This window comes from Triticum urartu, chromosome 5A (genome assembly GCF_056163025.1).
Source record: "Triticum urartu cultivar PI428250 chromosome 5A, HENAU_Tu73, whole genome shotgun sequence".
Lineage (NCBI taxonomy): Eukaryota > Viridiplantae > Streptophyta > Magnoliopsida > Poales > Poaceae > Triticum > Triticum urartu.
In genome coordinates, this window is record NC_141877.1 from 630,575,695 (window position 1) to 630,587,345 (window position 11,651).

Sequence of the window (11,651 nt, forward strand, 5' to 3'; positions counted from 1 at the left end):
GGAACTATGTCAGGGCCCGGTACAAGGAGGACCCGGTAACAAAGGAGCTTACCACGGATCCAAAGACCAGGGCGCTCGATCTTGTTCTGGTATGGAATACACCCCCGCGTAATCACTATGGGAAACAGGAGATTTGCCGTCAGTATTTTCTTTGCCGTCAGCATTTTATCAGGGAAGACGACAAAGAAAGGGTTTGCCGTCATCAGCAGATGGCAAAGAAAAACTAACAGCAAAATATACTTTGCCGTCAGCGAAAAAAAACACAGACGGCAAAGCCCTCACTTTGCCGTCTAGAAAAAAATACATACAACAAAGATCTTTGCCGTCTGGTTTTTTTATTAGAGACGGCAAATAGCTCACTTTGCCGCTTGCAAAAAGAAATACAGCTGGCAAATATCTTTGCCGTCTCACTTTGCCATCTGTAATTAAAAACGCAGGCGGCAAAGAAGAAACACACCACGCGGATCGATCCCACGGATCGATGAGGTGGCGTGATCTGGTCCACCCAACGTGCACTCCCACGATGGGTAGCCCCACCCACCGATCTTTATCTCTCCCTTATCCCACAATCGCTTTCCCACGTGATTTGTTTGTCTCCCACATACCCTCTTTCTCTCTCTCTCACGGGGCAGAGTGCAGCGGCGAGAAGGAGCGAGAAAGTGGCGCGGCGGCATGGCACGGGCCGCCGAGCAGCGCGGCCCCCTCCCTCCAGCGCCTCCTCACTCCAGGCAGCGCGGCCTCCTCCCTCCGGCGCCTCCTCACTCCGACGAGCAGCGCGGGTTCCTCACTGTTGAGTATATTGTGTACGTGTATATTTGTGTGTAGGGCCCACCTCCTGTTTCCTCTGTATAGTTGAGGTTGTGGCCCACCTCTGTACTTATATATACGTGCCTGGTGCACCGATCAATACATCGAGATTGCACAGCCCATATCTTGTCCTTCTACATGGTATCTATCGCAACACGATCCTAAAACCCTAAAGCCGCTGCCGCCGCCGCGCCCCTACGCACCGCCGCCGCTACTCCTCGCCGCCGCCACCAGCCGCCGCTGCCGCCACCATCCCCACGGTCGCCGTCGCCGCCGCTGGTCGCCGCCGCCTCTCCCCACCACCCAGCCCTCTGCCGCCACCGTCTCTTCCCGAGGCCGCCGCCGCCGCTCGCTTCCGCTTCCGCTCACGCCCTCTCTCTCCCGAACCCTCACCTCGCACCCGCGCCGCACCCGCACCACCCCAGCCCCCTGCCACCCGCGCCGCCACACTTCCCAACCCGCATCGCAACCCGCACCACCCAGCCACCACCCACCCGCGCCGCGTCCCAAACCCTAACCCTAGCCATGAGCTCCTCCTCGTCCACCGTCTCAAACCCGTTCGCCGGTCCCGATGTCACCCTCGTCCGCGACCTTACCATCCATGAGCGTGTTCCGGTCAAGCTTGATCAAAACACCGCGTCCTACTCCACTTGGAAGCGGTATTTTTCGCTTGTGTTCGGTGAGTACCTCCTGCACGGCCACGTGGACGACACTGTGGACTCGGCGCTCATGATCAACGACGAGGAGTGGATGATCCTCGACGCCACCATCATTCGCTGGTTCTACCTCACCATCTCCAGCGATCTCTTTCACACCATGGTGGATGACGACGACGACGCCTACGCGGTCTGGACCAAGCTCAACAGCCTCTTCACCGACAACCGGCTGCAGCGCAAGGTCCTACTCCATGGTGAGTTTTAGGGGTGCCAGCAACTTGACTCATCCATCGATGATTTTTGCATGCGCCTCAAGAAGCTTGCCGATGAGCTCCGTGATCTCGGGGAGACGATAGGCGACGAGCTCCTCATCAGCACCCTCACCGCGGGCCTCAACGAGGATTTTGGGAACGCCGCCTCCAACCTTACACTCATCACGGAGCCTACCTTCGCTAAGGTGGTCGCGTACCTCAAGTTGGAGGAGCGTCGGATGCGGATGGAGCGGACTCGCGTGACCCACACCGTCCTTGTCGCCGGCACCCGCTGGGGTCCCGCCCCGCCACCGCCGCGCCCGATGCCGCCACAGCCGGCGGCGCCTGCCTTCCCGCCAGGTTTCCCGCCCACCCCGGCCGCTCCCTTCCCGCCGCCCCAGGGAGGAGCACCCCGCCCAGGGGGCGCAAGCAGGGGGGCGCAGGTGCTCAGGGAGGAGCACCCCGCCCACCGCAGCAGGCTTATCAGCCGTCCCCGTGGTACGCCGGCCAGAACCCATGGACCGGCGTCGTGCATGTCTACTCCATGCCGGTTCCTCGGGCCCCTGCCCCGGGCCTTCTCGGCGCCCGACCACAGTCCCACCAGGCGTTCTACGCCGCGCTGCAGCCCTATGCGGCATCCTACGCGGCGCCCTACGGTCAGCAGCCGCAGCCAGGTGGGCCACCGCTGCTGCCCCTGATGGCCACGCCACCACCTCTCCCGCCGGCGCCGTGGGACCCGGCCCTTCTGGCGGCTCTTCACACCGCTCTTTCCCCGTCCAGCTACACCGGCGGCGGCGACTGGTACATGGACACCGGAGCCACCGCTCACATGGTGGCTTATCTCGGTAACCTCCACACCTCCTATCCTGTCCATACTTCCAACCGCATCACCGTCGGTGACGGCTCCTATCTTCCTATCACCCATATAGGTCATGCATATTTTCCGTCTAACTCCACTCCAATATCCATGTCTAATGTCTTAGTTTCTCCTGATCTTATTAAAAATCTTGTTTCTGTTCTCTCTCTTACACGTGAAAATCTTGTCACCATTGAATTTGACGAATGTGGTTTTTCTGTTAAGGACGCTCGCACGCGGATGGTGCTCCACTGATGTGATAGCCCTGACGAGCTCTACCCAGTTCACTCCGCCACCTCCACCACTTCCGCCGCCCCTGTCGCTCTCGCCACCGGAGTGGATCTTTGGCATGCTCGCTTGGGTCATCCTAATCCTGCCACCCTTCGCCACATACTTCGGGGTTTTTCTTTCACGTGTAATAAGAACGAGGATCACTCGTGTCATGCATGTCGCCTCAGCAAACATGCTCGTCTCCCGTTTAGGGCTTCTTCTTATGTTGCATCGTACCCGTTTGAGTTAATTCATAGTGATGTTTGGACCTCTGCTGTTGCCAGTAATACGGGCTTTCTTTATTATCTTGTCATACTTGATGATTTCTCGCATTATGTGTGGACCATCCCGTTGCGCCGCAAGTCGGATGTCATATCCACTCTCGCCGCATTCTACTCCTATGTTCTCACGCAGTTTGGTCGTCCCATTCTCGCGTTGCAGACAGACAACGGGAAGGAGTTCGACAACCTCGCTGTTCGTACTCTCCTCACCACACATGGCACGACTTTTCGTCTGACTTGCCCATACACCTCGCAACAGAATGGTCGCGCTGAGCGTTACCTTCGCACTCTCAATGACTGCGTTCGGACTCTACTCTTTCATGCCAATGTGCCTCCGTGCTTTTGGCCTAACGCTCTCGCCACCACTTCCCTCCTCATCAACATCCGTCCATGTCGTACTCGCGGGAACTTTACACCTCATCACCTTCTCTTCGGTGCACCACCCTCTTATGATGGGCTTCGCATCTTCCGCTGCCTGTGCTACCCTAGCATCGCTGCTACTGCGCCTCATAAGCTTGCACCCCGCTCCGTCGCCTGCGGCTCTTCGGTGACTTCGTCAGGTGGACGGCCCCGTTTGGCCCGTGGACCGCCTCCGGGCTTTGGTGGTCCTTGCGCCCTCACGCCGGCGCCCGCACACTCGGCCTCCTCGGCCGAACCTGACGGCGTGACTGGCGCCCCCCTTCACCCGCCGCCCCCGACTCGGGCGCCGCAGGATCGGGCGATGCTGGCTCGGCCGCCCCTTCGGCCGCCTCGACGCCGGCTGCCTTGCCGGCCCCCTCGCCGGCCGCCTCGCCGGTGGCTCCGACGGCGCCCCTGGCCCTGTTACACGGGCTCGTACCGGTGTTCATCGTCCGAGCCTCCGGTACTCGAGCGATGAGTATGCCCTCACCACCTCCACCGCGGAGCCGTCTCCTCTTCCCGCGTCCGCTCGCGCAGCCCTCCATGATCCTCACTGGCTTGCGGCGATGCAGGAAGAGTTCGATGCTCTTCAGCGGAACCATACCTGGACACTAGTTCCCCGGCCTCCTCGCGCCAACGTCATCACCGGCAAGTGGGTCTTTCACCATAAGACCCGCTCGGATGGTACTCTTGAGCACTACAAGGCTCGCTGGGTGGTTCGTGGTTTCCGCCAGCGCGCTGGAGTGGACTTCACTGAGACGTTTGCCCCAGTTGTCAAACTGGGCATGATCCGCACCGTCCTCCAGCTCTCAGTGTCCCGAGGCTGGCCTGTTCACCAGATGGATGTCTCCAACGCCTTTCTCCACGACCATCTTGAGGAGCAGGTGTATTGTGGGCAACCCACCGGTTTCGTCGACGCCTCCCTTCCTGGCCATGTGTGTCTGCTATCCCGCTCTCTCTACGGGCTCAAGCAGGCACCCCGCGCCTGGTACCAGCAGATCGCTGGGTTTCTTCAGACACTGGGCTTCAGCGTCACTCGCTCGGACGCCTCATTGTTTGTCTATCACCACGGTGACACGACTGCATATTTGCTCCTTTATGTCGATGACATCATCCTGACGGCCTCCTTCGCAGCTCTTCTTTAGCAGATTACTCTCCGTCTGCGTGACGAGTTTTCCATCAAGGACTTGGGTGCTCTACATTATTTCCTTGGCATTGAGGCCGTTCGGCGCCCGGACGGTTTCTTTCTTCATCAACAGAAGTATGCACACGAGCTTCTTGAGCGTGCTGGCATGCTCAACTGTCACCCTGTTGCTACTCCCGTTGACATGAAGGCCAAGGTTTCTGCTCTTGAGGGTTCGCCAGCTTCGGATGCTCCTTTCTACCGGTCTATCGTTGGTGCTCTTCAGTACTTGACTCTCACCAGACCGGATCTTCAGTATGTTGTTCAGCAGGTGTGTGTCCACATGCACGCCCCTTGGGCTGACACTCACGGCGTCCACTTCTCTGGAGATGATGGCCTACTCCGATGCAGACTGGGCTGGCTGCCCAGATACTCGTCGGTCCACCTCTGGCTACTGTGTCTACCTCGATCCTTCACTCGTCTCGTGGTCGTCCAAGCGACAACCCATGGTTTCGCGCTCTAGCGCGGAGGCTGAGTACCGAGCCGTGGCCAACGCTGTTGCTGAGTGCACCTGGCTACGACAGTTACTTCAGGAGCTGCATCACAACGTCTCCCAGGCTACGGTTGTCTACTGTGACAACGTTTCTGCGGTGTACCTCTCCGCCAACCCCGTTCATCATCGCCGGACTAAACACATTGAGTTGGACATTCATGTTGTGCATGAGCAGGTGGCTCTTGGATGCATTCGGGTTCTCCATTTGCCGACTGCGCAACAGTTCGCCGATGTGATGACGAAGGGACTGCCGACTTCTACCTTCGAGGAGTTTCGTTCCAGTCTTTGCGTCACTGGCGCCGCTTCGACTGCCGGGGGGGGGGGGGTGTTGAGTATATTGTGTATGTTTAAATTTGTGTTTAGGGCCCACCTCCTGTTTCCTCTGTATAGTTGAGGTTGTGGCCCACCTATGTACTTATATATACGTGCCTGGTGCACCGATCAATACATCGAGATTGCATATCCCATATCTTGTCCTTCTACACTCACTCCGGCGAGCAGCGTGGGCGGCGCGACCTCCTTCCTCTGGCGCCTCGTCACACCAGCGAGCAGCGCGGGCGGCACGGCGCATGCCGGTGCGCAGCGCGGCCTCCTCACTCCGGCGAGCAGCGCGGGCTGCGCGACACGACCTTCTCCCTCCGGCGCCTCCTCCTTCCGGCGCCTCCTCACTCCGATGAGCAGCGCGGCACGGGCGGCGAGCAACGCGGCTTCCTCACTCCGGCGAGAAGCGTGGGCGGCGCGGCCTCCTCCCTCTGACGCCTCCTCACACCAGCGAGTAGCGCGGGCGGCACAGCGTGTGCCGGTGCGCGGCGCGGCCTTCTCCCTCCGGTGCCTCCTCACTCCAGCAAGCAACGTGGCGTCCTTCTTCCTGAGCCTCCTCACTCCGGCGTGGCCTCCGTCTAGCGCGGGCTCCTCCTCTCCCTCCGTCGTGGGGCCTCCCTTCGGCAGCGGCGCTTTTCTCCGGTGAGGTTGGGCGCAACCAACAGCTCTACTCCGCCGAGTTCCGCATGGTGAGCAGCTTAGCTATTGGGCGCGTGTGGCCTCTACTCTATGCGTGCGGGCGGCAAGCATCTTTTCCCCGGTGAGCTCTGCAGAAGATGCTCTGGACGTGCGGTGGACAAGACTGTTGGTCTAGTTTTTTTAATAATAAAAAATGCTTTGCCATCTGTGTTGTTTCTGCCTGATGGCAAATAAGTAGTCTAGCTGACGGCAAAACACTGCCGCCGTCCTTCGGGGCTGCGGGTCTGTTAGGTCGCAATTTTTGCCGTCTGGCTGGCCTCGCTGACGGCAAATACAATTGGCTTACGGCAAAGTCTTTGCCGTCATACATAAAAATAGCAGACGGCAAAGTATTCTTTGCCGATTTATCTTTGCCGTCTGACTTTACCATCTACTTCCTGACGGCAAACTCTTTGCCGTATGGATTTACGTCTTTGCCGTCTGTAATCCACAGACGGCAAATTACCTGTTTCCTGTAGTGAATTAGCTCCATATGGTTGCATTCTAATTAATGAAGCCAAATTTCTAAATGGTTCACATTCCTTCCGCAGGAGACTAAATGCAGTAGCGCGGGCTCGTCTCAAAGCACCCCTTGGGACATCACTCTAAATAGGGTGTTGAACGTAATGAAAAACAAGGATAAGCTCAGTAAGCCGTCGTCAGCTGGTCGTGTGGCCGACAAAGGCTTGTCCACAAAATGGTCGTCATACTATAACGCTGGTGGGCGAGAGGAGAGAAAGACCAGCTCGGAAAGCCAGTCGCGCGAGGTTCAAGAACTCAAGGCACAAGTGGCGCGGATTCCGGAGATTGTCCAAGAGCAAGTGCAACAACAACTGGGATCGACGCTCACCGCCATTGTGCCTACCTTGATTCAGGGGCTCACGACGTGGATTGCGGGCGGCCAACAGGGGCCACCCGTGGTTCCCAGCTTCATGGCCAGCAACTCGCACAATGCGTAGGCGGCACCATTGGTGTCTCCGGCGGAGGCGGTATTGGTGTCTCTGACGCCGGCACGGGCATTGGAGCTTAATGCACCCGGGTGTACGCCGGCCGGCACCTCGGCAGCAAGCGGCCCCTCCGTCAGTTGCATGCCCGCCGTTGGCGGTTCCTCTACATTAGCCGAGCTCAACGCCATCACGGTAACTAATTAAGCCTCTCGGCCGATGACTTCATCTCCTTGCCTTTGACTAGGCATCCCTGACGCCCTACATGTTTTCGCAGGGCACCGCCGACGTTCCATGCACTCTCCTGCACTTCGTGGGTGGCAAGTTGATCGATGTCGCCAAGGGCAGAATCGTTCAACCGGGCAACCCCGTGTTCCATGGTAATCCGATGCCACCCACCGTGTATAGGGTTGAACTGGTTTGGGTGCTGCCAGGCTGCGACGAGTTGTTACCTCCGATTCGACCTGCTGGGGCCGACGAAGATGATGTGATGACCCTCAGCGCCTGCGTAAGCTGGCCCCTGCTTTGGCCGAAGAGCCAGATTCGTTTGGGGGCGAGGGACACCACCCGACAGACAACACCGCCAGTCGTGCCGGCGCCAAGCCATGGCAAGAGCGCCGCAACGCTACCGGACATGCAGGACATCCCTATGGCACAGGATCCGAACATGCATATGGCACAGGATCCGGACGAAAAACAAAGACGGTACATTTACCAACGTCAATAAGTACTTTGCCAAACATGGGTACGGTGATAAATTCTTCGGGCCTCCTTCTCAAGAACCCAACCCTGAAAAAGACAACCGCGATGATGCTGGTACCATGGAGAAACCAAATTGCAACAGCGTCGTCTGGCGTTCAGTTCTCAGGAGACGCCTCCAGCTGCCGCCTTCATCGAGCCTCAGATAGCCGAGGTGCCAAATATTATCAGCCCCAACACACTCAAGAAGGCGGTCTGTGAGCAGAACTCGATCCCATTACAGCAGAAGAAGAAGGGACGGAAAAGAAAGAGTAACAAGGGTGTCAGCCAGCCGACACCGAGTACGATCCGTGCTCAGAACGGTCCACCTTCACCTAAGGATATCTCGAGGAGGGTGCATGTGGCGGGTATGCCAATGCTACCGACTAATCTGCTCAATGTTGCAACCGATGCTATGCGGAGTCTCCATGACAGTGTTCTTTCTTTGGAGAAGCAGCGTCTCTCCGAGAAGGATGTGGCATACCCGGTTTTCGTGGCCAAGGTGCTAGAGGGCAAGGGCTTTGTGGATAACGCCATCGGGGGTACGATCGTCCTGCGGTTTGATGACATCTTCGCTATGTTTAACCTTCATCGCTGCACTACACCTTCGTTCGGCTATTTTCGCTGAGTATGGAGATGCGGATCTGAAAGTGCAACTATCCCTAGGTGGTTTTGGTAATTCATAACAACATATAGCTCATTGAGCTAATGCTATTCCAAGATGATTATTTCAGGGAAGCTCAATGATTGGCATGGCATGGATGTGAAAGTGGAACCCTCAAAATGTTAAGGACAAAGGATTGGCTCAAGCTCAAAAGCTCAAGACTCTTCATTTTATATTTTAGTGATCCAAGATCACATTGAGTCTTTAGGAAAAGCCAATACTATCAAGGAGGGATGAGGTGTTGCTTAATGAGCCTCTTGCTTCATGTGCTTAGTGATATGCTCCAAAACCCTCAACTACTTTCCCATATCCACATATGACCTAAACCCTAAGCCAAACTCGGTCCTACCGATTCTTCCTATCCGGCGCCACCGAGTTTCACTTGTCATAAGCCACTGCCAAACCCTAGCAATTCGGTTCTACCGATAGGGATCTCGGTCTCACCGAGATGGGATTGCAAACTCTCTATTTCCCTTCTGTAACTTTTCGGTCTCACCGAAAGAGCGAATCTGTCCCACCGAGATTGCAATGTAAATTCAGTGTTTCCCCTTTGTAACTTTTCGGTCTCACCGAAAGAGCAAATCGGTCCCACCGAGTTTGCCTGACCAACTCTCTGGTTAGCTAATTACCAAATTCGGTCTCACCGAGTTTGTGTAATCGGTCTCACCGAGATTACGTTATGCCCAAACCCTAACCATATCGGTCCTACCGAGTTGCATGTCAGTCCTACCGAAAATCTCTAACGGTCACTAGGTTTACATTTTCGGTCCGACCGAGTTTGTTGATTCGGTCCCACCGAGATTGGAAAACTGTGTGTAACGGTTGGATTTTGTGTGGAGGCTATATATACCCCTCCACCTCCTCTTCATTCGAAGAGAGAGCCATCAGAACACATACACCATTCCAACTCATATGTTCTGAGAGAGAACCACCTACTCATGTGTTGAGACCAAGATATTCCATTCCTACCATATGAATCTTGATCTCTAGCCTCTCCAAGTTGCTTTCCACTCAAATCTTCTTTCCACAAAATTCAAATCCTATGAGAGAGAGTTGAGTGTTGGGGAGACTATCATTTGAAGCACAAGAGCAAGGAGTTCATTACCTACACACCATTTGTTACTTCTTGGAGAGTGGTGTCTCCTAGATTGGCTAGGTGTCACTTGGGAGCCTCCGACAAGATTGTGGAGTTGAACCAAGGAGTTTGTAAGGGCAAGGAGATCGCCTACTTTGTGAAGATCTACCGCTAGTGAGGCAAGTCCTGTGTGGGCGATGGCCATGGTGGGATAGACAAGGTTGCTTCTTTGTGGACCCTTTGTGGGTGGTTGCTTCTTCGTGGACCCTTCGTGGGTGGAGCCCTGTGTGGACTCGCGCAACCGTTACCCTTTGTGGGTGGAGCCCTCCGTGGACTCTCGCAACCGTTACCCTTTGTGGGTTGAAGTCTCCATCAACGTGGATGTAGGATAGCACCACCTATCCGAACCACGGGAAAAACATCCGTGTCTCCAATTGCGTTTGAATTCTCCAAACCCTTCCCTTTACATTCTTGCAAGTTGCATGCTTTACTTTCCGCTGCCAATATACTCTTTGCATGCTTGCTTGAATTGTGTGATGATTTCTTGACTTGTCCTAAAATAGCTAAAATCTACCAAGAACTAAAATTGGGAAAAGGTTAAGCTTTTATTTGGTCAAGTAGTCTAATCACCCCCCTCTAGACCTACTTTCGATCCTAGAAGTGGTATCAGAGCTTTGGTCTCCATTTGCTTTGATCTCCGTAGCTTTTGGTGGTCATAGCCTTGGTTTCACAACCTAGGAGAGTATGGCGTCTAGCGAGGGAAATTATCACCATAGAGGTCCCTACTTTGATGGTACTAATTTTGCTAGTTGGAAGCATAAAATGAAAATGCATATTCTTGGACATAACCCCGCCATTTGGGCTATTGTGTGTGTTGGTTTGCAAGGTGACTTCTTTGATGGGAGAGAACCAAACCGTGAAGCTACCGCGGATGAGTTGAAGATGTTGCAATACAATGCTCAAGCTTGTGATATTCTCTTCAACGGATTGTGCCTCGAAGAATTCAACAAAATCAGCCGTCTTGAGAATGCGAAGGAAATTTGGGACACTTTGATTGATATACACGAAGGTACCGACTCCGTCAAGGAATCCAAGTTGGATGTGCTTCAAAGTTAACTTAACAAGTTTAAGATGAAGGATGGTGAAGGTGTCGCTGAAATGTACTCTAGGCTTGCTCTCATCACAAATGAGATTGCCGGCTTAGGAAGTGAAGAGATGACCGATAGATTCATCATCAAGAAGATTCTAAGAGCCTTGGATGGAAAATATGATACCGTGTGCACATTGAACCAAATGATGCCCAATTACAAAGATCTCAAGCCAACGGAGGTGATTGGAAGAATTGTTGCTCATGAGATGTCACTTAAGGATAAAGAGGAACTTAACAACAAATCAAGTGGTGCCTATAAAGCCTCATGTGAAGCCCCTACATCATCAAGTGAGAAACAAGACTTCAACGAAGAATTGAGCTTAATGGTGAAGAACTTCAACAAGTTCTACAAGAGTAGAAGCAAAGATAGAAGCTTCAAGTCAAGGTCCTACAATGACAAAAGATCTTCTAGTCGAGAGCGAAACTGCTACAGTTGTGGAAGACCCGGACACTATTCCAATGAGTGTACGGCTCCCTGCAAGAGAAGAGAAGATTCTCCAAAAAGAAGAAGCAAAGAATCATCACCAAGAGAGAGAAGGAGTAGAGATGATCGTTATGAACGAAGATACTCACGGAGAAGCAAGGATTCGGAAAGGAAGGAAAAATCATCAAGGAGCTACACAAGACGAAGACATCAAGCTCATGTTGGTGAATGGGTATCCGGCTCCGACTCGGACAGCCACTCCGAGAGAAGTTATCACTCCGACTCTGAAGATACTCAAGATGAAGGTGTTGCCGGTCTAGCACTTGTGTCAACCAACTCCTACGGCATATTTGACTCACCAAATGAAGGAATTGGAAGATGCTTCATGGCCAAAGGTCCTAAGGTAACACACCCCGAGTATGTTGATTTCAATAGTGATGAAGATGACTTGTTAGGTGATG

The 11,651-nt window shown here is 54.4% G+C and overlaps 2 protein-coding genes across 2 annotated transcripts; both read left to right on the plus strand.

Annotated features, from left to right (window-relative positions):
• Positions 1-1,332: 1,332 nt before the first annotated feature.
• Positions 1,333-1,728, plus strand: LOC147973552 (uncharacterized). The gene has a single exon (XM_087524718.1). The coding sequence runs from the start codon at positions 1,333-1,335 to the stop codon at positions 1,726-1,728; it is 396 nt and encodes a 131-aa protein (XP_087380844.1).
• A 39-nt stretch (positions 1,729-1,767) lies between these two features.
• Positions 1,768-2,825, plus strand: LOC147973553 (uncharacterized). The gene is made up of 2 exons (XM_087524719.1): positions 1,768-2,074; positions 2,116-2,825. Exons 1-2 carry the CDS (start codon positions 1,768-1,770, stop codon positions 2,823-2,825), a joined length of 1,017 nt encoding a protein of 338 aa, XP_087380845.1.
• The last annotated feature ends 8,826 nt before the right edge of the window (positions 2,826-11,651 follow it).

What these genes read in the sequence shown, in the direction of transcription:
- LOC147973552 (XM_087524718.1), top strand. Translation starts at nt 1,333, where the DNA reads ATGAGCTCCTCCTCGTCCACCGTCTCAAACCCGTTCGCCGGTCCCGAT.
- LOC147973553 (XM_087524719.1), top strand. Translation starts at nt 1,768, where the DNA reads ATGCGCCTCAAGAAGCTTGCCGATGAGCTCCGTGATCTCGGGGAGACG. An exon ending in GGCGCCTGCCTTCCCGCCAG is followed by an intron (nt 2,075 to 2,115) that starts GTTTCCCGCCCA and finishes CCGCCGCCCCAG; the next exon opens with GGAGGAGCACCCCGCCCAGG.